This window comes from Beta vulgaris, chromosome 5 (genome assembly GCF_026745355.1).
Source record: "Beta vulgaris subsp. vulgaris cultivar EL10 chromosome 5, EL10.2, whole genome shotgun sequence".
Taxonomy (NCBI): domain Eukaryota; kingdom Viridiplantae; phylum Streptophyta; class Magnoliopsida; order Caryophyllales; family Amaranthaceae; genus Beta; species Beta vulgaris.
In genome coordinates, this window is record NC_079206.1 from 32104391 (window position 1) to 32130908 (window position 26518).

Below are 26518 nucleotides of genomic sequence, written 5' to 3' on the forward strand. Positions count from 1 at the left end.
TCTATTGAAGAGAGACCGAGTGGTTTAAGGCGTAGCATTGGAACTGCTATGTAGGCTTTTGTTTACCGAGGGTTCGAATCCCTCTCTTTCCGTACCTTCCCCTAATTCACTAACGTTATCGACCGCAATGTATCAAATACCAAAAAGACCATTATTCTAACAGTTAAGAACTTTTTTTTTTAATTACCGTGGTACGAAAAAGAAGGGAAAGAGCGGACAACGAATGACTTGGATCTTTTTGATTGGCTGAGAGCCATGTTTAGATTTCAGGCATGTTCCCTTGTTGCCTACATTCACATTTTTTTTTGTAGAGAGACAATGTCAGGAACCCGCGGGAGAACTTGATAATACTACTTGCCAATGTTCGTATTAGACTTAATCCAAAGCCGGAGCCTCTGAACAAGCTAGTAAACTTTTTATCATCTCATAGTGTGACTGTGTTGTGTTGGTTTTATCACAAATAAGTAGGAGAGGCACAAAGAATAATCGAACTTGGGAAAATGTAAATGGTCAACGGACATGTGTTGGGTGTTCACTTCCTCCTCTCCCGTAAATGCTGCCCACAATGTATTTATGCGAATGTGGGGAGGGTGGCGATGGTCCTCAGTTATGGGTAGGCCAAAAATAGCATCCAATTGGCCTACGGTGAGTTCTCGATCCTCATTCATGAGGCGAAAACGAAGAACCTGATTTTTGTTCCCTACTTCTAGGGAACTCAGTAATTCAAGTGTGAGGTGCCTATAGGTCCAGAAGAACGTGACAAACATACTTCCTAATCCTAGTTTTTCAAATAAATTCTTAATATCAGCTAATATACCCAAAGTATGCTTGGGATTATATTCCGAAATTTCAACTTTTAAAATTTTTGTTATTGCTCTAAGGATGTAAATATTACCTCGGAAAAAGTTGAATCTGGTGGAATTTGGTTGCTTGATTCCCCTCTTGTGCTTTGCCTCCTCTTGTTTGGCCTTGACATGGTGAAAGTTGTGTGAGAAAGTGAATTGAAGTGGGAGGAAGAAAAGAATGAGAAAAATTGTGTATTTTGTGTGAGAAAGATGAAGAAAAGGAAGGAGGGTGAAGAAAATTTGAAGGAGAAGATGAAATTTGTGAGTGAAGAAAGGTAGGAGAAAGGAGTGAGTACGGAGGTAGTGAGGAGAGAGAAAGGGAGGGTTTGGAGAGGATGAAAAGAAAGAATGAAGAGGAGATTGAAAAGAGGCGCATAAAATAATATGTCGAGGTGTCCGCCAGTCGACCGGGCGAAAAGAATTCCTTGTTTTCTCCACTACGCTGGGCTTTCGCAAGCTAAGTAAATCCGCCCGGTCGATCGGGCGAAATCCACCTAGTCGACCGGGCAAAATCCACCCGGTCGGGCGTTTTCCAAATTCTACTCAGGTTTTTTCGCCCGGTTGACGAGGCACCAAAATCAAAATTTCGCTTGTGCGCCCGATCGGGAGGCCTTGCCCGGTTGATCGGGCGAAAATTACATTACTTTGTCCACCATCAAATTTTTCATTTTGTTTTAAAACAACTACGTGCCCGTCGGGCTAACTCGCTCGGTCGATCGGGCGGTTTTATTTCTCGCTATTTTGCTGTCAAAATTTCCCCATGTTATGAGGTTTGCCCCCTGCACACACTAAAGTCGTCCAAATATCAGTACACTCTCCCTCACCTCTCTAAAAAAAAAAAAAATGAAAATAAAAAAGAAATAATCTAAACTAACAAAGAAGAAAAGAAAAGACGGGTTACCTCCCGCAAAGCGCTGATTTAGATGGTCCTGCACGACCTTAGTACCTTTGAGTCCAAAATCGGGGAGTGTCTAAGTACATAACCTCCACTTGGCCTATGAAAGCTCCTTCATAGTACAGTTTCAAACGCTGCCCATTCACTTTAAACTTTGTCCAAGCTGCATTAGCCACTTCAATAGCTCCATGTGCTTTCACGTCAGTGACAACAAAAGGTCCAGACCATTTTGACTCAAGCTTTCCAGGAAAGAGCCGTAGTCTATAGTTTTATAATAGAACTTTATCACCAACATGAAACTCACGCTTCACAATCATCTTGTCATGAAATCTCTTTGTTTGCTCCTTGTAAAGTTTGTGGTTTTCATATGCTTCCAGTCGAAGCTCATCTAACTCATTCAATTAGAGAAGTCGTGCTTCACCTGCAGCCTCCAAATCCAGGTTAATTTCTTTAACTGCCCAAGCTGAGCGATACTCTATTTCAACTGGTAAATGGCAAGCTTTGCCATATACCAATCGATATGGGGTGGTTCCAAGAGGTGTCTTGAAAGCAGTTTGCAGAGCCCACAAAGTGTCATCCAATCTTTTGGGATCAATCCTTCCTTGACCTGTTGAATACCTTTTCTAAGATGCGCTTGATCTGACGATTGAAGACTTCAACTTGACCACTGGGCTGAGGATGATAAGTTAAACTAACCTTATGAGTGACTCCATATTTCTTCAGTAAAGCCTTGAAGGTTCTCTGATGAAAGTGAGACCCCCGATCATTGATCACGACTCTCGAGACTCCAAATCGAGGAAAAATAATCTTATTGAAAAGCTTCATGGCTACCTTAGAATCATTGGTAATTGAAGCCACAACTTCAACCCACTTAGTCATATAATCCACATCAACTAATATATACCTGTTTCCACAAGAAGGGAAAGGGCCCATGAAATCAATGCCCCACTTATCAAATGGTTAAATCTCCAAAATTCCCATCTGTGGCATCTCCTGTCGCTTTGAAATATTTCCCGTTCGTTGGCATTCATTGCAGGAAAGACAAAAGGCATATGCATATTTGAAAATAGTAGGCCAATAAAAACCACTCTGGAGAACTCTATAAGCTTTAGCTTGTGAGCCAAGATGTCCACTACAAGGCATACTATGATAATGTTGTAGAATCCCAACTATCTCTCAATCAGCAATACAACGTCCGAACAAGCCATCTGAGCACTTCTTGTATAAGAGTGGGTCTTCCCAATAGTAATGCTTGGCATCATGATAAAAATTTGATGATTTTAAAAAGTAATACCGCAAGTGCACGGTGTCCGTTGTTAGTATATACTTAGCAAATACGTGTCGATCCCACAGGGAGAGGATTTCTATCGATTTCCGCTCAATTATAATAAACTATCTCAGAAAAACGAATGTTTAATTTGAATAATAATAACTAAAGTAGAAGCAAGTAATAACAAAATGTTGGTTTAATCAATAAATTATAAGCCTAGGGCATACGTTTGGTCCACCATGCTCATACCATTCAAAGAATACAAATCAATTTAATAACAAATAAACTAGAGGGTGAGTAATTAAAGAAATGGTTTAATCCTTCGGTCGGGTATCAACACTTTCAATTCAACCTATGCAGTACGAACGCTAACTAACATATTCAGAATTGCCAACTGTAATCAAGCCTCTAAGAATATGATCTTTCAATTCTAATTCCTATTAGCAATTTAATTAACTCTTGATATTGGCCAATTACAAGAATCAAACTGTTTAAAACTTATCAATTGGAATTACTCAGAACCCTAATCTATAAATCAATTAATTTCAAAGCATAAAAAATATGGTATAAACATGGCTTCCCTCACTTTGCCCTAGAAAAGAGACTACTCACTCATAATTGAAATAACTAAATTAAAGCAAATCAATAACTAACCTAGAATTCATGATTAAAAAATATTGAAAATAATAATAAAGAAAGAGAAAGACAATAGCAAATATTAATAAAGAAGAAAAACAATGGAAGAATACCTCTAGAACCTGAATTAATGAAAGCGAAGCAAAAACTAGGGTTTGAAGGAAAGAGACGAAGAATAAACGCAATACTAGAGTTTTCTAGGAATAAAAGCATGAGAGAGAAATAAATAAATCTCCCCTTTTATATTTTCCTCTAATCTAATCTTTAATGGGTCCATGAAAAAGAAATAATAAAGTAAACTAATAAAAGAAGTTTGATGATGGAATGATAATAGTAAAGCCACCACGAGCTTGCGTCTCGCGTCAAGCCCGGCCATTGGGCGCTGGCTGGCCAGCGGGACATGCAGAAATTCAGGCGCAAGAGAAGAAGCTCCCGTTGGGCATTGTTTTGCAGGCATGCAGATTAGCAAGGTCAACCTCCGATGGCTGTATCTTGCGTTCTAGGCATCGTCTATAGGCCTGTGACCTATCGTTGTGAAGATCTTCAAGTCTAGTTTTCAACACAACTTGAATCAATTCCATTAGATTTGTAGAATTAGAGTTAGGATAAAAAGAGTAAACATGTGTCGGTTTTTATCACTTCGGAAATAATGCATTTCTTCGTTTTCAACTCAAATTTACTCTCGAGAGATATGCCGCGATCCTCATGGAAGCTACTTCACTTAATATGATTATAAGGAACAAGAGAATAATCCACGAACATAAATTCATAGATCAGAAGCCACCATTGATCAACTCCCTTTACAAGAATTATCCAATTCATCCAAAATCGCTTCGGAAACGTCCAAATAGCTATGAAACTATCTGAAACATAAAAAAAACCACAAATGAAGCGTAATAGAGCACATAATAGATAATCCATGCTAATGGCAACTAAAATGCAGCTATATGAATCAATATGCTCTAAAAATGCAACCTAAATATGCCTAAAAACTCTATATAAAAATGATTTATCAAATTCCCCCAAGCTAAACCATTGCTTGTCTCCAAGCAATAAGATATAGACATTGGAAAAGAAAGTTGACCTACAAAAGGGACTACGATAGGGCCAAACACTCAATTGAAAGCAGGAGAGAGTCACTACACAAGCCAAGCATCGAAACAAACCCGAACAAAGCCGCATAATATGTCATGTAACACAATTGACTCTTCAATCATACCGCAAACCATCTCCCCCAAGTTCGACTTAACCAAACTTTGACAGACCTCACTATAGTTATGTGCACTTATACTCTCATGTGTTTAAGGGAATAATGGCACTCAACCTAAATTAAATCGACTCAGATGAAGCACAAACTCTTTAACTTTGACTTTTTGACTCACTTGATACTCAACAATACAATACATGATGATCAAGAGGACTTTTAAGGGTTGTAATGAGGCTCATATTCAAGGTATGGAAAATAATTTGGGAATTGTGGTGGAAACCAAGAAGGGGGAGCATCAAATAACTGAAAACGTATCCAAGAAGGGTCACAACTCCACACAACAACCAACAATCCTCCAAAAATAACTAACTTTTTTGATTCAAGAAATTCAATAGTAACCCTTTTTTCACTTTTATTCTCAACTCTTTTTTTCTTTCACTTATTTTTCATTTCATTTTTCACTTTTTCACTTTTTTTCTTTTTATTTTTTTTCCTCTTTTTCACACTTTTAATTCAATTTCAAAGCTCACTAAATATACTTTTCCATCTTTCTAAACCACAAATAGAGTACTTTAATTCAATATAAACCAAACCAAAACTAATACTCACTCCCCCAAGATAGGCTTGGGACAAGAATCAAATGAGGCTAAGGGTTGTAATGTAGGTAGCAATCGAACAAAGTCAGAAAAGGCTCAGCGGGGTTAGAGGAAGGATAATAAGAAAATAAGAATCACTTTGGAGCTAAGATCATGAAATGAAACGCCTTAATCATATATATCAAAATGCACGCACTATCAAATATCAAGGAGTACCAAGTCAAAGTCAAGATCAATGCAACACCGAGGAACTAGTCACTCATGAAAAAAATAGTATTGACACATATACGTCAGTTTATCAGGCACAAAAGCTCACTTAGGTTAAGGTGTCTGCATAGTAAAGTTAAATCAAGCCAGAGAGAGATCAATCAATCTTACCACAAACAATCAATTGCAAAATAATCATGCTATGAAGAATCATGAACCAGATGAATTATGCTTAGGGATTATAGTAAAATATCAATAAGGTTCTCAATGAGTGCTAGCAATAGTCCCATAAATGCAACTAGAATGAGATGAAATCTAATATGAGATAATATGCAACTAAGAAAACAATACATTTTTTCGTTGTACGTAAACTCTCACCCCTAATGAGTAGTACAAACCGTACAACATATTATGAAAGTAGAAAAACTACACTAAGAAAGCGAATAAAGATAAGCATTCCTCCCCCAAGCTAAATGAAACACAGTGTCCTCACTGTGAGAATACATAAAACAAGGGAAAAGAAATGAAGAAGCTCACTCAGTACGAGCCTCGTCTATCGAGGAGGGTTCAGTAGTAGTGTCGGGAGTGCAAGCGGTGGGGACATAAGCTCCTAACTGACGATGCAAATAGACAATCTTCGAATCAATCGCCACGACTTTCTTTTCAAGTCGGTCAAAGTGATCAATCACATATTGAGAGAAACTAGCAAAACAATCCATGAAGAGTCGAAAATCTCTGGTGGTGACTAGTATGCAAAGTGGAATACTAGGATCAAAGATTTCTGAATGAGACATACGAGAGTATGGGTGAGCAGGGCCCAAGAGAGTGTTTTGATCCCGGGGTACATATGCTTGGTGAGCAAAGGAGTCAAGAACACTGGCAGAAGGGTCATCAACAGGAGGAGGAACAGAAGATGAGGCACTAGGAGTGAACAACAAAGCATTTGGATCGCTCAAACGGGTTGCAGGACTAGGGATACGAGCATAAACAACCTTCTTATCATCCTTTCCTTCTCCCTTAACATACCAATCATAGAAATCGGCACCACATGTCACTAGCCATTTATAATTGTTCATCATTTTTGGAATATCAAATAGGGCATAGGTAGGTAATGTTGTAAAAGAAGTTAAGTCAACGCCAACATGCTTGACGAAGATAGTAACAAAGCTACCCATAGTGATAGAGCCTGTATCATGATCTCTCTCCCATATAAAAGCAGCAATCAAGAGCCATCCAAAATCAAGTTGACCCGTCTAAGCCGGATCACCATGAACAAATCATTAGTAGCAACTTGTCCAGTTTCCCCTTTATGGTAGAAAACCTGTAATGGCGAATAGCAGAGTTCACAAAAGCAAAGGACTTTGTAAAACCAAGTACCCAATCATTGCGACCTGTGACCTCTTTCCAAAAGTGTTTTGCAACAAATCGCTTATTATCTGCATCTTCACACAAGGAGTTAAATGACTCAGGACCAATGGTACCTTTAAGAGGCAATACAAATAGCTCATTGACCGTCTTTGGGCTCAATTTCTTTTTCAAACCACCAATAGAGAAGGAGATATCACCCTTCTTTGAAACAACCTCAAGAGAAGCTAGAAACTCCAAAACCAAAATCGGATAGACCTCCTCTCTCAAATTAAGAACCTTCGAAAATTTATGTCTTTGGGAAAGTTGTTGCAAGCAATTATCAACCCCTAATTTCTTAGCATCATGAGGAGAGTAGCGAAGTGTAGGCTTGATTCGACGTTTTCGAAGGGTGGTGGAACGGTCTTGTTGAGGTTGGGTTAACCATGGGAAAGAGAGTTGTGAGGAAGATGGAGGACTTGGCTCGGGTGTAGGCGAACGGGGTGCTGGAGGAGGGGCTCGTTTCTTTTTGGTAGTGTTGATGGTTCTTAGTGAATTAGACTTGGTTTTGTACTTGGAAAGGTCTCTTTTGGTGGGTTTCATGATGCTAACCAAGTGGGATACCAAACTAATAACCAAAGAGCACTTGTAGACCCAATTCACCCACTTCGATGAGTAATTTCAAATCAATTCACCAATTACCATGCTTACTATTGAAATTGACTAAAATAATCAATGAATTCACAATTTCAATAATAAAGAACGAGTCATCATAAAATCACATAGGCACTTGAAGAATAGCATCACCAATACTTAGATCAAAATCATGCTTAGTATAGGAAATAAAGAATAAAAGTTGATGACTTTGAACTTACTATGTTGTCGCGCTTAAGAACAGGGTGTAAAACCCATAAAGAAATTCAAAGAAGTCCAAATAACTCTTCAATTACTCCAAGTTGTGCATCACCAATAAGAAAACAAAAGTCCCAAATCAATAGTTAAAATTGGGGATTCAGTTTTTTTTTTCTTTTGGTTGGGAGACAGTCAGGGTGCTGCTGTGATGGACCGGCGGTGTCGAAGTGGCCGACAGGTGGTGCGACGGCGAGGAGGAAAGTTCGTCGGAGAGGGAGAGATTATGTGGCAGTGCTGTCGTTTCTCTTTCTCTCTCGACGTGCGTGCAGCGTCGCCTCGAAATCTTTTTTTTTAAATTTATAACCCAAACATTAACCAGCGAGCGTTGGCAGGCCAGCGTGTAACACCCCGATAATTCTCTCTTTCTAGAAAATACTTTTATAATAAACCTTAGAGAATTACCCAGGCATTATCGCCCGTGTGATAACGTATCGGCTTACTCATAATTTTGCAGCGGAAAACAACTTACTAAAAACCAACTTTATTAAAACTTATTAAATAAATGACAAGTGATTGAAACTAAAACACACCAACTTAAATAAACCACAAACTGAAATAAAGATGTTCCTACGAAAACAGAATTTAAACTAAGCTAGGTATATAAATAGCCTCTCCATTCCAGATTCCCAATGAGATGCATCTGCGAACCTGTAATGTCAATGCAATACTGACTCTGCTCACCAGAAGGATCATCACAGGATCAATAGGCAAAGCCATGATCCACACATAAACAAGCACGTAATCAGCAAAGCTGAGTACTACATATCAGACATAAACAATCCTAAACATGGTACTACAAAAATAACATGCAGGGATAAATAATAATATAAGCATATAATAATCTGCAGATAACTTTTACTGAACTAGACTCTAAACATTATTTCTTTCTTTAAATGGAATAGTTATTGGACGAGTTGACTTATCTAAAAATATGAAATATGGGAGCTACCACATATTCCAAAAATGACATGCGATATCGAGGAACCTTTGAACTGAAAGAGGGATGGTGATCAATCCATTCCTAGAAGAACCCATGGCACGCTCACCATGCATTCCAACCCTTAGTGTCCAACTCTAGACGTGCACCAGTTTAAAGTCTATAACTTATTCTCGTTGCACTTTACATTAATTACATTTTATTACTTGTGTTGACACAACCAAGCAAGTAACACATAATTAATAACCAAACAGTCATAACAGAATTTCTTTTATCTTTGGATTAACAAGTGATAACAACTTATCAACCAAGACTCCTTTAACTTCCTTTTTATACTTTACTAACTTACTTGTTGAACCTAGCCAACAATAAACTTTACCTTTATATAGGCATAACTTGTAACTTACCAAATAAGGTCCACTGTCCTTATACGATAATAAATAATACTCCAAGAATACATGTAATACATCACTAGTAGAAAAAGGATGATTTGCGTCCCCGGATTTATGTCGCACAGACACGGAAGTGACGCAAATTACCTTTGTGCGTTGCATGACAAAGAGCACTCGACGCAAAACATCAATATTCATATCAGCATACGAGCAATATGCGTCGCACCGTATGTAAGTGCGACGCAAATTACCTTTGTGTGTCGCACCCAGCTCCGCATGCGACGCATACTGAGCTTCTCAGTTTGGGGGATTGAGCCTAATGTGCGTCGCACCGAGTCCACCATCCGACGCACATTGGGCCCATAAACTCAAACCCTAAAAACGCGTCCCTCTCCCTCACTTAACCTAATTCCTCACTCATCTCCAGCCGTTTCAGCCGTTTCATCTCTCTCTCTCGCTCTCTCTCTCTCTCTCTCTCTCCCCCTCTCTCTCACTCAACTGTAATTCTCCTCCGTCACACTCAAATCTTCTTCTTCTTGTCCCAGGTAATTTTTAGTTTCGATTTTCAATTTTCGCCCACTAAATTATTGTTATTTTCACTTTTGTTTATGTTTGAATAAGATCTTCATTATTTGTTAGTCTAGGACGAACACTTGAGAAACTACAAGAGGGGAGGGGTGAATTGTAGTTGGAGAGATTTTCAAACTTTTTGCGGAAATAAAAGAATGAATAAGTAAGAAGGAACTAATTGCACGAATAAAGAAAGAATTAGGAACACGAGATTTTTACAAGGAAAACTTCCTAGGCCCAATAGGAAGAAAAACCTTGACCACTAGGGATTTTGACTCAATTCTCTTTAATCACTTTTAGCCAAAAGACTCTCTTTTGTACAACCTAAACTTGGACCAACTCTGTTCCTCTAGGAACTTGTTCCCCGTCAGCCTGTTCCCCCTGAACAGTTGACTTCTCCCTTGACTTCACTCGAAGTATTTTCTCTTTCTCTCTTCTTTTTCTCTTTCTCTCTTTCTCTCAAGAATGATTACAGATTTTGATTCTCTCAACCCAATCTATAATACATCAATGTCTAAGAAGAAGAAAAATCGAGCTAACTTTCACTAAGAATAATACATAAAAATTCTGAAAGTTATTCTAAAAGATCATTACAAACATCTATTTGTAGAGACCTATTTACTTGCTTTCTTCTCCACGAACTTCTCCATGTTCTTCTCCATGAACACACGTTCTCTTAGCCACTTCTCCATTTTGTCCGTTGTAATCTATCCGTTGGCAGTTTAGTTTGTTAGGCTTCCACGATCTTCTCCATGATCTCAACCACTTCTCCATTATCACACGCCGTACATATAGTTAGGTTGTTGTGGTTCCTAAATTCTAGGAACTACTTCAACTTTCACTTTGTTGGCGCTGCTACTTAGGTTAATAATTTGCGCCTCCATATTTCTAGGAAAATATAAATGCTGCGCATACATTACACTAAACAAGATATTATGGAATTTTCATATATTTCATTAGTTATCACCATAATATAATTCGGATAACACAAGTAAATAATAAATAAATTTAAACTTGATTAAATACTTAATCAAATGTTCATAAAATATGTACCATTTTATTTGTGAACTATAGGAACATTTATTCGTATTAAAACTAGACAAGTAAAATAAATAAAACAAAAACAAACTAGAGAACTAGAACAAAGACATAAACCAGTTACTTCTAACAAGGAACCTAAAAACCGAAATAAACTAATAAAACATTAATTATATGTCATTATCAAAATAGTTAAATAACAATATTCCCCCTTTTTGATTATGACAATTAAGTAAAATTTTTTTTTAAGGTTTTTTGTTTTGTGAAGGAAGAAAATAAGCAAACTACACAAACTTTAACAAACTACACAAACTAACCTAATGTAAACAACTTTACAGTCTGGGAACAGAGACAACATATGTAGGAACAGAGACAAGCAGAATATACAAGGAACTTATGATAAAAAATTTATTTTTGTGTTACACACTTTATCTCTTCCCCCTTTGTCATTATCAAAACCAAATGATGTACCTGCAGCACTAGAGAGTCAACAGTCTAGGCATCAAGCAAGTTGCTCAAACAGATATCTCATAATATTAGCCATCCAAACACACAAGCATAATAGGCAAGCAGAGAGAAGTATTAGGGACAGCAAAAATCAATCAATATGCAGAGTAATGAGAAAGAAAATGAAGAAAGCAAAGAAAATATTAAAAGTACTTCATATGTCTCAGAAGGACATAAAAAGTACAATCCAAAAGAGTGTTTAATAATTAAAGCCCCAAAATAAAATTGTTCAAATTAGCCAAAGATTAAGAGAAGTTAGGGTTTGGTTCGTTTGAAGAGAGAGGAGACCACCGAATCTATCTTGGAAAGCACACCATCCACCTTGTTTCTGATCCCAGTATCAGCATTCTTGAGTGCAAGGAGTTGATCCTGCTGCTGAGAGTCGAGAACATGAACTGTAGCTTCAATTGCATTGATCTTGGTGTGTAGGAGGGTCAACGAATCCTGAATCTCCCGGAGCATCTTGTTAGTCCAGTTGTAGAAAGTAAAGGGAAATCCACGACAGTAGAAGGAACATGATCATAATCTAGGTGAATAAAGACAGGTTCACCTTGATCCTGTTCCTTCTGGAACTTGGACCCAGCCAACCTTTGGCTTTTTCTGACAGACCCACTGGCAACCCCTTCTTCTTCTAACTTTCTTTTACTCCCTACCTCAACCTTAACCGGAGTTTCTTCTCTCTCACACTCTAGCTTTCCCTTTACCAACCTCAAACTCAGTCGTGATAAAGTTTCTTTTGTAAGATAATTTTCGGGCTCAAGAGAAAAGGAGGGGCTGGAAGGGAGTTTAACCTTGTATTGCTTGAATACATAGGATAGAAGATTACCATAACCCACTTTGGTATTGTGGGTAATGCAGTGAGAGAAATGGGCTATCATCAGTGCGGGAAGGTTGATTTTGATATTTTCAGCAAGGCAATACATAATGGAAAGATCCATTAGGCTCGCCTGGGTTCTTTTGGAAGAGCGAGGTAAAATAAAACGCCAAACCAACTGAAACAACAGCTTATGAAATGGAGACAACTCCTTTTGATCTAAAGATAAAGCATTAGAATGTCCGTTAAAGTAGGCAAGAATTTTGGCATTATTGACTCCATTTATATTTAACTTAGCCCTTCCCTTAATGTAATCCTTATAACCCTCATTCGGAATATCAAACCAGTCCCCAAGTTTCTTCTCAGTGATTGTAACAACTGACCCATTAACAAGCGATACACACAACCCTCTGTTATTGCAAACCAGAACAAAATTCCTTCATCTCCTTTTCATAAAGACCCTCATCTATGCTAACAATTTTCAACCACTTCTGAAATTTTAAAATTTTCAACAACTCATTCCATTTAGACTTTTTGCACCATGCAATGTCTACACAAAAACCCACAAGAAATTGCGAAGATTTTGTTTTCTTACCTCTTTTTGTAGGTACAACAAGTTCTTGTTCTTGTTCACTTTCAATTTCATGATCATCATCTTCCTTTTTCGGGGAGTGAGAAATTGGAGAAGAAGATGCCGTTTTTGACCCAGAAGAATCTGCGTCATTCTTGGAGGATTCTTGAGCACTTTCTTCTTCAGGAGATGGTGGTTTCTCTTTGGGTAATTTTGCATGTGCATCAGAGGTTTGAGTTTTGGAAGACATGTTTTCAGAGATTTTGAGAGGTTGAAGATGAGAATTAGGAGAGAGAGAGGGAGACTTGAGTTGATGTGTGAGAAAGGTGAAGGTTCAGTGATTTGATGTGTTAGGTTTATAAAGTAATCATGATGCCGTGTGAAAAGAAATGGAAGAGGTGGTTTAATGAAGCGGTTTTATGGGTTTTCGGAAGGCAATTAATGAAGTTACTCCTCTTAACTTTAGATTAATTGAACGCTTAATTTTGGGCATAATTCAGAGTGATGTGTTTAATTTTTGGACGGAAGGTGTGAAAAGAAAAGGAAACAAGGAAATTTTTAAAAAATTTACTCTTGCATATGATAAAATTTTCGTTCCATAATATACAAACTACAAGCATACCAAATATGTGTAAGGACACTAAGGGTAATATTCAGAGACATATGTGAGTCCTTATACTTGACCCTAGGTGTATGAAAATTAATTCATGAGATTGCAAAGTACATATTTAGTAAGAAACAATTTGGGGGAAACCATATCATGTGCACATTTAAACAATCTTTATCATTCCTAGTTCCAAGCGTATCTTTTCAAACCTGTCCATAGATAGAGGTTCAGTCAATAGTATCAAATTTGATTTTCAGTGGGACATAAATCAACTTTGACTAACCCTTTCTCTACATTGTCTTTTAGGAAATGATGTCTAATGTGTATATGTTTGACTCTAGAATGATGAACTGGATCCTTCGAAATGCAAATAGCACTAGTATTGTCACAAAATATAGGAACCACTTGAATTTTATGCCAAAGTCACGTACCTGTTGCTTGATCCACAATACTGAGAACAACATGCATCAGCAGCCACTATTCGGCTTCTGCTGTGGAAAGAGCAACGATATTTTGTTTTTTGAACTCCAAGATACCAAGCTTGATCCTAGGAACTAGACAATACCTGATGTGCTTTTGCGATTCACCAAGTCTCCAGCATAGTCAGCATCGGAATAGCTTACAAGATTAAAGATGTCACTTCGAGGATAAAACAAGCAAAAATCATCACTTCCTTTCAAATATCTAAGAATCCTTTTAACAGCTGTCATATGGGATTCCTTAGGATTTGATTGGAATCTTGCACATAAACCAACACTAAAGGATATGTCAGGCCTACTTGCAGTTAGATAGAGTAAGGAACCAATCATACCTCTATATTGTTTCTGATCTACGGACTTACCACTTTGATCCTCGTCTAACCTTGTACCTGTTCCTATAGGAGTATGGTTTGTTTTTGCTTGTTCCATTCCATATTTTTTCAATAACTATTTTACGTATTTTTGTTGATGGATCATTGTTCCTCTCTCAGTTTGCTTGATTTGCAAACCAAGAAAGAAGTTTAATTCTCCCATCATACTCATTTCAAATTTACTACGCATTAACTCAGCAAATTCTTTACAAAGAGATTCGTTAGTTGCACCAAAAATTATATCACCATAAATCTGAACCACTAGGATGTCTGTTCCTTTGGATCGAAGGAACAGGGTCCTATAACTTTGCCTCTTATAAAATCATTAGAAAGTAAGAATTTTGAGAGTCTTTATACCATGATCTAGGAGCTTGCTTAAGCCCATAAAGAGCTTTATCTAGCTTATAGACATGGTTTGGAAGATCCGGGTTTTCAAAACCAGGAGGTTGTTCCATCATAGACGTCTTCAATCAAATATCCATTTAAAAAGGCACATTTGACGTCCATCTGATACAACCTAAAACCCATGAATGATGCAAAGGCAATCAAGATTCTTATTGCCTCTATTCTAGCTACAGGGGCAAAGGTTTCATCAAAATCATACCTTCTGTTATTATACCTTTGGACAGTCTGGCTTATGACTGTATATTAGCTTGAAGACCCATTTTAGCCCAATTACCTTCTGGTTCTTAGGTTTGGTCTCTAGGTGCCAGACCTTGTTCCTCTGGAACTCATTTAGTTCCTCTTGCATGGCGTTTATCCAGTCAGACTCCAGTAGGGCATCATTGTGATCTCCTGGTTCTGTCATAGAAAAAAGGCATGGAAAGCACAAATATTTTTAATTGGGATCTCGTTTGAGTTCCCTTTTCAATATCACTTACTATTAAATCCAATGGATGGGATTTTAAGTGTTTCCACGGTCTTGGTTCAATTCTTCTTGTCTCTGCTCCTCCAGTTTGAGGAGCTTCATTCGTCTCGTCTTCTGGATGAATTTCTGGTGCCTGTTCCTCCTATATAACAGGATCAGGAACAACCATCTCTTCCTCAGAAATATGCTTTTTGTCGTTACCTGCAGGTGTTAGTTCCTCATCAATGTTTGCTGACTCCTCAATACGAGTCAGTCCTATTGCAAAGTCATTTTCATGACTTGGTTCCTGCAGAGAGTTAGTTTCATCGAAAATGACATGGATACTTTCCTCAACACACATTGTTCATTGTTGTAAACTCTATATGCCTTACTACTTAAGGCATATCCAATAAAAACAGCCTCATCGCTTCTAGCATCAAACTTTCCTAAATTGTCTTTACCGTTATTATGTACAAAGCATTTACAACCAAAAACTCTAAAGTATGAGATATTGGGTTTTTCTTCTTTAAGTAGCTCATAAGGGGTCTTTAAGATGATAGGTCTTAGCATGACTCTATTGATAATATAGCATGCCGTATTCACTGCTTCGGCCCAGAAATTCTTCGGAAGATTGCTTGCAATTATCATCGTTCTTGCCATGTTCTCCAAAGTGCGATTCTTCCGTTCTACCACGCCATTTTGTTGTGGGGTTCTAGGAGCTGAGAAGTTGTGATCGAGACCTTCATGCCTGTAAAACTCGTCAAATTTTGAGTTTTCAAACTCTCTACCATGATCAGAACGCAAGTGCTTAATCTTAAAACCACTTATTCTTTGAGTTCTTTTAGCAAAGTTAACAAATTCGTCAAATGTTTCATCTTTGCTATGAAGAAAAACACAAGTGTACCTTGAAAAATCATCAACTATTACAAGTACATATCTCTTACCAGATCGACTTTGGATTCGAACAGGGACACAAATCCATATGAATAATTCAAGGGACTTTGTGAGCTTACCATTTTCTTTGACTTGAACGAGGATCTAACTTGTTTACCTTTTGCACATGGTCCACAAACTTCATGGTTTGAGGCTTTGATAGTTGGTAATCCAATCACCAATTCCTTATCACTTAGCTTCTGGAGTAATGTCATGCTTGCATGACCACATCTTTTATGCCAAAGAAGTGGTTCATTATCAATGGCACTTAAACATGTTAGATTGTTCCTAGGAACAAGGTTGAGAATTTGAGATCAACAACATAGGTATTTCTCTTCCTTATTCCTTCTAGAATTTTGGTACCTGTTCCTGTATTGCTTACTATACAATGTTCATTAGTAAAATTTACACTGTTCCCTTTGTCGCAAAATTGAGAAATACTAAGCAGATTATGTTTCAAACCCTCGACCAAAAATACATTGTCTATGGAATGTGACTTAGACTTTCCTACCTTCCCGATTGCAACTATGTTACCGGTAAGATTGTCTCAAAGGTCACATTCCTCCATCATAGGCTGAAAGCGAGAGGAATTTCTCTTTACCTCCTGTCATAGTTTAGAACAACCGCTGTCGAGGTACCACAGGTTGTTTCCCCCCACTTTAGCCTACATCAAAGCAATCAGTCAGTGGTAGGAACCAGTTTGACTTGGGTTCCTCTGTTGGGCTAATATTTCTCTTAGCTTTCCAGACATACTTGATTAAGTGGATATTCATTTCAATATGTTCTTCTTTGGAGGAACAGTCAGACACTAAGTGTCCACTATTCCCACAGTAAGAGCATATTCGGCTGCTTGGAAGATCAACATATTTTTTCATTTTGTTCTTCTTCTTGTGATTGAAACCTATCCCACTTCTTCCTTCATTTTATATTTTTGTATCCAGCATACTGGATCAGGAAGAGTTGTTCTTGAAGCTTCCTTTTCTCTTTAAGTACAAGATATTTACTCAAAACTTTTTCATGTTCGAATTTTAATTTTTCGAACTCGGATCTTGTATTTATAGAGGAATGGTTCCTTCAGGAACAAATAGTTTCATTCAGCCATTTATATTCAAGAAGTAGTTTTATTTTTAGCATTTTCAAAAGCTTCTCGAATACGTCGGTTTTCATCAAAACTTCAAAGAATCTTTCTTCAATGTTTGCATTCACTGTTTAATAACCAATTTGAATGTCCTTTGGTGACTTCCAAGGCTTTTTCTAAATTTTCTTCTCTAACACAAATTGCCTTGTAGTCATCTAAGGTTTCCAAAAGTAGTTTTATTAGTTGATTCTTTGAAAGTTCTTTTAATTCTTCTTCTATAACATTTATGCGTACCTTGTTGTCTGGCAAGTCTTCTTCTTCGTCTGTTTTTGCCATGAGACATAAGTGTGTTGTTTCCTTTCTGGTTGTTCCTGCTCCGTCTGAGTCGGTTCTCCCAGGCAGCTACCATGGCCCTTCTCATATCAACTTTTGAGAAAGGTTTTTGTTTTTCCTTTCCCTTCTCCTTGTATTTGCCTTTCCCTTTTTCATTTTCCCAGAGAGGGCATTCTTTTTGAAGTGATCCGGACTTCCACACTTTGTGCTTAACTTTCCAGGCTTTTTCAAGTTTTTCCCTTTGTAGTTCTTGTTGAAGAACTTTTTGAATCTTTTCACGATCAGTGCTGCTTCTTCATCATCAGTATCTGAATCCTCCAGATCATCGGACTTGAGAGCCAAGGCCTTAGGTCTATTTGAGTCAACTTCATGAGTTCCTAGATGGATTTCATGAGTTAACAAGGAATCGGAAAGTTGCTCGATATTGAATGTGGTGAAATCTTTAGTTTCGAGCAAGGCTGTGACCTTTGCCATCCATTTTTCATCCTGAGGAAGACTTCGTAGAACTTTACGTACTTGTTCCTCAGGGGTGATGATCTTTCCTAGAGATTCAAGCTCATTTATGATGTTGGAGAATCTTGTGACATCACTTGAACAGACTCCTTAGGTTTCATTTGAAATAGCTCATATTTGTGCATGAGCATGTCAATCTTCGATCGCTTGACTTGCTTGACCTTCATGAGTAACTTGAAGAAGTTCCCACATTTGCTTGGCTGACTTGCATCCCATGATTCGATTGTGTTCATGGGGACCAAGACCACAGTGAAGAATTTTCTTCGCCAAGTTGTTCATCTCCATTTTGTCGAAGTCATCTTTATCAAATTTGGAGAGAGGTTTAGGGATGTCTTCACCTTTTTCATTTTTCATCTGTGACTTCGAAGTCACCAATCTCTATTACTCTCCAAACTTGATAGTTTTCGGCCTTGATGAAGATTTCCATACATTCTTCCAGTATGGGTAATACTTGCCATTAAACATGGTGGACGCTGAGTTGAGTAACCTTCTTCCAATCTTTACCCTGATGTGTTCATCGTTTCCAGGAACTAGCTCCTCAGTGTTAACTGATTTTGGAGGAACTAGGCTCTGATACCAATTGTTAGTCTTGGACGAACACTTAAGCAACTACAAGAGGGGGGGGGTGAATTGTAGTTGGAGAGATTTTCAAACTTTTTGCGAAATAAAAGAATGAATAAGTAAGAAGGAATAATTGCACGAATAAGAAAGAATTAGGAACACGAATTTTTACAAGGAAAACTTCCTAGGCCAATAGGAAGAAAAACCTTTGACCACTAGGGATTTTGACTCAATTCTCTTTAATCACTTTTAGGCCAAAAGACTCTCTTTTGTACAACCTAAACTTGGACCAACTCTGTTCCTCTAGGAACTTGTTCCCCGTCAGCCTGTTCCCCCTGAACAGTTGACTTCTCCCTTGACTTCACTCGAAGTCTTTTCTCTTTCTCTTTCTCTCATTCTCTCAAGAATGATTACAAATTTTGATTCTCTCAACCCAATCTATAATACATCAATGTCTAAGAAGAAGAAAAACCGAGCTAACTTTCACTAAGAATAATACATAAAAATTCTGAAAGTTATTTTAAAAGATCATTACAAACATCTATTTGTAGAGACCTATTTACTTGCTTTCTTCTCCACGAACTTCTCCATGTTCTTCTCCATGAACACACGTTCTCTTAGCCACTTCTCCATTTTGTCCGTTGTAATCTATCCGTTGGCAGTTTAGTTTGTTAGGCTTCCACGATCTTCTCCATGATCTCAGCCACTTCTCCATTATCACACGCCTTACATATAGTTAGGTTGTTGTGGTTCCTAAATTCTAGGAACTACTTCAACTTTCACTTTGTTGGCGCTGCTGCTTAGGTTAATGATTTGCCCCTCCATATTTCTAGGAAAATATAAATGCTGCGCATACATTACACTAAACAAGATATTATGGAATCTTCATATATTTCATTAGTTATCACCATAATATAATTCGGATAACACAAGTAAATAATAAATAAATTTAAACTTGATTAAATACTTAATCAAATGTTCATAAAATATTTACCATTTTATTTGTGAACCATACGAACATTTATTCGTATTAAAACTAGACAAGTAAAATAAATAAAACAAAAACAAACTAGAGAACTAGAACAAAGACATAAACCAGTTACTTCTAACAAGGAACCTAAAAAGCGAAATAAACTAATAAAACATTAATTATATGTCATTATCAAAATAGTGAAATAACATTGTTTGTGATAATTTCTCTCAAATCTCATCATCATCAACTCTCATCATCTCTCAGCATCGAAGACCCGACAAGCATCGAATCTTCAGCCGTTTAATTTCTCCCTCACTCAACTGTAATTCCGGCGAGCGAATTCAGCATCGAAGACCGACAAGCATCGAATCTTCAGCATCCTTTTTTCGCCGACGAGTCCGAATTCCTCGCTACTGTTTTCTCAAATTCAAGAACGAAAATTCAAGAAGAACGAGATTTGAAGAAAGAACGAAAATTCCTCGCTCTGATTTTGGTGATTTAGGTTTTTTTTAAAATATATTTAGTGCAATTTCATTCTTGTATGTTAGATCTGATTTTCTTTTTTTAGGTTTTTTTTTTTATTTCGTTTTTTTGTATGTTAGATCTGAATATTTAAGTTTTTTATTTCGTTTTTCTTAAATCTGATTTTTTTTGTTTTTTTTATGGTATTTATCCTAGTCTAGGCTTTATTTTCCAGATTTAGGATTTTCTTTTAAATTTTCTCTTCTGAAATTCCTTTTTTTCGTTTTCAGATCTCGAAGCCTTGTTATCGAAGCCATGTTCTCGAAGCCTTCTTCCTCTTCAAGATTATTTCTCATGATTCTAGATTCAGTTTTGGTTTTACATATTTTTTTTTACTGCAAAATGTAATTTATTTGTATTTATTTTACACATTTTTTTCTCTCATTCGTTTAGTTTGTAATACATTTTTTGATAGTAACAGTAATAAATTATGTGCAGAATCAAAACAATATTGTTGTGGAGTTGTAATTTATCTCTTTTTCTTTATTTTTCTGTAATTTATTATTACAAATCTACGATTGCGTTTGCACAGAGCCTCATTCTGTTCATAAAATCAATTTTTTTCCCAAAAAAAAACAATTTTTTTTTTTTTAAAAATTAAAATTTGCGTCGCACGTAGCCTAAGGTGCAACGCAAATCACTTATCTGCGTCGCACCATAGGTAATGTGCGACGCACATAACCGCTCTATGTTGGGCAAGGGAGAACCACTTGCGTCGTAGCGTATAAAGGTGCGATGCAAATAGCTGAACCATCTGCGTCGTTTCCGCATACGACACAGATCGTTTATGAGTCATTTGCATTGAGGGATTTGGCGTCGCACCATAGTCCAACGCAAATAGGCGCCCCACATCCGACGCAAATTGCCTTTTCTGTATTAGTGCATGATTCATTTTAACTTATATTAATTCACTCACGAATTAATAAATAAACAAACTTAACATGCTTGCATCAAACATTCCATACAAACATTTATAATCTGATAACATAATCACTTCTAGATCACATGTTGCACATGGCACATAACATGTAAAATAAATTCCAGCATTCACATATATGAACAAACGAGTTCCTATACATGATACTAATATTAAAATACTCTTAGAGCATGCTTCTAAATCACATAGCACGTAGATAATGTATGTACCTTGTATACACTAGCCTGTAGGCCACTTTTAAGTCGTTAAAAGTCCCCTACAACGTAATCTCCGCCTATAAAATAAAGTAATGAAAATTAATAGCTTGAACTAAAAATTCCAGCAGCTTTAAAACGATTAAAACCCCATAAAACACGTTTTAAAAGTCGTTTTTAAATACCATACTTACGTTATTTTTAATTTCTAGTATAGTATTACTATTCTAGCAATTAAAAATCCTTGAAAACTCCATAAATACTATTTTTCTGAAATTACAGCACTTATAAAATTTAATAACCATCCTCAAAACATATAAAACGTATTTAAAATTACGTACTAAATAAATCTCATACTTTATAATATATAACTTTAGTTTTTAGAAATTAAAAACCCTAAAAACTCTTATTTCTATGATTAAAACTAAAAATAAACTCAACATAATAAATCTGAAATTTATTATAATAATAATCATGATGACCAAAATTATTTACACAAATAAAACAGTAATTTAATTTGCAAACATGAAAAATAATAATAAAATAACATAAAAACTAGTTTTTAATGGAATCTTAGGAAGGAAGAAAGAAAACAACCAATAATAAGTTTGAAGGAGGCGCCGGACAGCAGCAGCCACAGCAGGGGACTGGCGGTCGGCGGTTCTTGGCTCTTGAAAAAGATTTGTGACGTTTCTTGTTGAACAAGAAACGTTACTTGAAGAAGAAGAAACGAATTTTTGAGTGAAAAATCAAGAAAGACGCACGAACAAGGAGGAGAGAGAAAAAGTCGAGTAGAGGGAGAGAGAATGACGTGAGAATTGAGAGAAATTAATGTGTAGGGTGAAATAATTTGGGTTTTTAGGATATTTATATAAAAGCTTCCCTTTATGGGCTTAGGAAAAGAGATTATAATTAATGAAACTTAATGACTAATAAGATGGGCTATTTTAGACTTTAGCCATCAAATGACTCTTTCCCTTTTTATCTCTTTTTGAATTTTCGATTCCATTAAACTTCCTTTTCAACATACTTTTAAATATTTAAAACTTTTATTAAAACATGCTTAATTAAAATATTTTCTAATTTTATTAAGCTATGAAAATAATTTCATTTGACTTTTAAAATAGTCAACCCTTTTTAAATAGTCAAACCATTTGCCAAACTCATTTGGATTCAAATATAACTACATAAATACTGAATATATCTATAAAAATTCTTTAAAATTGTGGGGGATTATAGTCTACCCCCCTTAAAAGAAGTTTCGTCCTGAAACTTGACACAAAATCCTCGTACTTTCAAAATTTTGAACTCATCATTTCGAAAGTTTTTTTTTTGAAACAAGGTAGTGCCTCTTGTGCACTTTCCCATTTTTAAAACACTTGTGTTACTTATAAACACTTTTCTTACGCGGAGACTCTACTTCTTTTGCACTAACATGTGCAACTTGCTCAACATAGGCATACATATGCATGAAAATTTTATAAAAATAGACAAAAGCGCGAAATTTATCGCATTCTACCCTCCTTAAAGAAAACGAGTTACGCCCTCGTAACTCACCTCAAGGAATAGATCTGGATACTTTTTCCTCATATCTTCTTCGGCTTCCCACGTTGCCTCATCTGACTCGTGGTTAGACCAAAGAACCTTGACAATATGAACATCCTTGTTGCGCGTACTACGCACTTTCCTGTCGAGAATCTTGACAGGCCTTTCCTCATATGCGAGACTACTATCTATCTGAACTCTTTCAGGCTCTAACACATGACGCTCATCAGGGATATAACGCTTAAGTTGGGAGATATGGAATACATCATGCATCTTTTCAAACTCCATTGGCAGTGCTAATCTATAAGCTACTTTCCCAATGTATTGATAAAATTGCGATGGTTAAGAAGGGTATTTTTGTTGTTCGTTTCACTACAATGGAGCAACGAGACAAGGTTCTTACTGGGAACAACCTCTTTTTTGATAGTAAACCTGTTGTAGTGAAACCATGGTCAGCTGATATTGACCTAAGCAAAGAGGATATCCAAGTTATGCCTATATGGATCCAGTTACAACTGGATTTCAAATATTGGGGGGAATCCTGTTTGGAAAAGATTGTCAGACCAATAGGAAGAATGATAAAAACTGACCAGGCAACAAGCAAGAGGGAAAAGTTACAATATGCCAGGATCATGGTGGAGGTATGCATAGGGCAGGAGTTTCTTGAGAAACTGCAATTCCTTAATGAACATAATAAGCTGGTAGAAGTGGCTGTGTATTATGAGTGGAAGCCATTATTATGTAACATTTGTAAGAAGATAGGGCATGATACTTCATCATGTGTAAAACCTAAGGTGAGGAAGGAGTGGAGACAGAAGGATTAGGGGCAGAGGGTACAGCAGAGAACAGAACAGCAAGATTTGCAACCTGTCCGGAATCCAATCAAACGAAGCCTGACTAGTACTAATGTGACGCCAGTTCACAATACTTTTGCAGTATTAGAGCAGATAGAAGGAGGAAAAGAGGATGAAAGGCCTAATGAGCAGAAGGAGGAATTGATTGAAGAAGCTGTGATAGTTGGAATGATAGCTTGTGAGGCTATAGGGGAAGGTTCAGGAGGCGGCAAACCTCCTGAAGCCCATGGATAAGATTCTTATATGGAATGTAAGGGGTCTCAACAGCCAACAAAAACAAAAGGAAGTGAAATTGGTTTTGAATAACCAAAGTGTTGGTCTTGTTGGACTCCTTGAAACTAAAGTAAAGGCTCCTAAAATGGGGGAGATTTACCTTAGTTTGTTTAAAGGGTGGTGTTTCACCTCTAACTCTGCTTATCACAAAGGGGGAAGAATTGTGTTGGCTTGGAATCCTCTAAGTTTCCATGTCACTATAGGGAAAAGTACCAGTCAATTAATGAACTGTATTGTCAAGCCAGTTAGTGGATTATCTCAATTCTGCTGTTCTATTGTTTATGCATCAAATGATGCAAATGAGAGAGATGAAGTATGGACGGACTTAGAAAATATTGCAAATCATAATAGTATACCCTGGGTGGTAGTAGGGGACTTCAACTGTGTGCTGCTTCCAGATGAAAGAATAGGCTCTACTGTGAGACAACAAGAGACTATGAGATTGCAATGTTGTGTGCAGACTTGTGCTTTGCAGGATATGGTTAGTACTGGCAACTATTTTACATGGAACAACAAGCAACAGGGAGAGAGTAAGGTTTTGTGTAAGCTTTGATAGGGCTATGGTTAATCAGAAGTGGTTAGATCATTATCCAACTGCAGTCACCCATTTTCTTCCTGAGGGGCAATTTGATCACAGCCCTGTGGTCATAACAGTCTATCCAAATCTAGAGATTGGTAGACACCCTTTTAAGTACTATAAAATGTGGAGTAATGCTCCAAATTTTCTTGATATTGTCAGAAGTAGTTGGAGCATTATGGTGCAAGGTACATTGATGTTTCAAGTGGTGCAAAAGTTGAAAAATACAAAGTTAGCTTTGAAGAAATTGAATAGAGAAGGATATTCTGACATACAATGTAGAGATATTCAGGCTTATCAGAAATTGATCAAATGTCAAGAGAACCTGCAACAGAACCCTAGATGTGCAGAAGCTCGAAGAGAAGAGGATCAGGCAGCTGCTGAATATAGGCAGATTCACAAGAGCTACCAAGAGTTTCTTACTCAGAAAGCTAAGATGCAATGGTGTAAAGATGGAGATGAAAATACAGCAATATTTCATCAATCCATCAAGAATAGAAGATTGAAGAACACTGTTATGCAATTAATGATAGTGAAGGGCAGTGGCATGATAACCCTCAGGATGTAAATAAAGCTTTTCTAGCTTATTATGAGCAACTATTAGGTTCTGCTATGCCTAATAGAAAATAAGTCTATGCTCAGGTGATTGCAAAAGGGCCAGTACTGAAGAGAGAACACATTCAGTTGCTGTCTATGCCTTATACTGCTCAGGAGGTGAAAGAAGCCTTGTTTTCTATCCCAGGTGATAAAAGCCCTGGTCCAGATGGATATGGAACTCATTTTTTCAGAGATGCATGGGATGTAATAGGTGAGGAGATCATTCAAGCTGTGTTAGACATGATACACTCTGATAAGCTCCTTTCTGAACTGAACGCTACAACTCTAACTCTAGTTCCTAAAGTTAGATGCCCAAGTTCTGTTAGTGAGTTTAGGCCAATAGCATGCTGTAACACTCTATATAAATGCATAACCAAAATGATTTGTAAAAGATTGAGCTTGATTTTGCCTGAGATAATAGCTGAGAACCAAGGAGCTTTTGTGAAAGAAAGATTTATAGCACACAACATAATGGTCTGTCAGGATTTGGTAAGACATTATGGGAGGAAAAATATAGCAAGCCAAGTTGTATTATGAAGCTAGATTTAAAAAAAGCCTATGATACAATTGAATGGGAGTTTCTGGAAGAAATGCTAAAGGCTCTCAACTTCCCTGATAAGTTTGTGAGTCTTATCATGCTCTGTGTGAAAACTCCAAAGTTTACTTTAATGATAAATGGCTCTATGCATGGTTATTTTAGCTCAAAAAGGGGATTAAGGCAGGGAGACCCTATATCACCTCTTTTATTTGTCATCTGTATGGAATATTTGTCAAGGCTTATGGGGACCTTGGAGAGTCATCCACATTTCAATTATCATCCAAGATGTAAAAAGAGCAAGTTGAATCATATGGTGTTTGCTGATGATATAATATTATGCTGCGAAGGGAATTTCCCCTCTGTTTATACTATGCTAAAGGCCTTCAAACTGTTCTCTGCTACTTCTGGTTTACAAATAAGTGAACAAAAGTCAGACTTCTATACAGCAGGGGTTAATCAGGAGTGTATTCAGAGAATCAAAGCTGTAACAAAGTTCACTTACAGCAAGCTTCCATTCAAGTACTTGGGTGTGCCTATGTGTGCAAGGAAAATCAGGATGGCTGAATGTAATGGGATCATTGAGAAGATGTGTGCAAGAATAAAAGTTTGGAGTAGTAGAAATCTTTCATACATGGCTAGAGTAACTCTAGTGAATTCAGTTCTACTCAGCATCCATCAATATTGGGCTCAAATGTTTATCATCCCCAAAGCTGTTTTAAAAGAAATTGAGAAAATTTGTAGAGCCTTCCTTTGGACGGGAGAATGGAGCAGTCATAAATCAGGTAATGTAGCTTGGGAGCATGTTTGTTTACCAAAACAAGCAGGGGGTGTGGGTTTTAGAAAAATCCAACTTTGGAATGTGGCTGCACTAGCCAAATATGTTTGGGCTATTTCTACAAAACAAGATAACCTGTGGGTGAAATGGGTGCATGAGGTATATGTAAAAGATAATAGCTGGTGGGATCATGATCCTCCTATTGATAGCTCCTGGTATTGGAAACAAATTTGCAAAGTTAAAAGCAAAGTGAAGATGTTATATAGTGAG

General features: G+C 37.0%; 1 protein-coding gene across 1 annotated transcript; it reads left to right on the top strand.

Moving 5' to 3' along the window:
- The first annotated feature begins 24321 nt into the window (after window positions 1–24321).
- Window positions 24322–25472, top strand: LOC130591389 (uncharacterized). The gene is made up of 2 exons (XM_057394689.1): window positions 24322–24852; window positions 24981–25472. Exons 1-2 carry the CDS (start codon window positions 24322–24324, stop codon window positions 25470–25472), a joined length of 1023 nt encoding a protein of 340 aa, XP_057250672.1.
- Window positions 25473–26518: the final 1046 nt, after the last annotated feature.

Bases quoted from the DNA above. Each gene is read 5' to 3' on its own strand.
- LOC130591389 (XM_057394689.1), top strand. From the start codon at position 24,322: ATGGTTAATCAGAAGTGGTTAGATCATTATCCAACTGCAGTCACCCAT. The intron at 24,853-24,980 runs GTTATGCAATTA...GTCTATGCTCAG, and splicing joins ATAGAAGATTGAAGAACACT to GTGATTGCAAAAGGGCCAGT.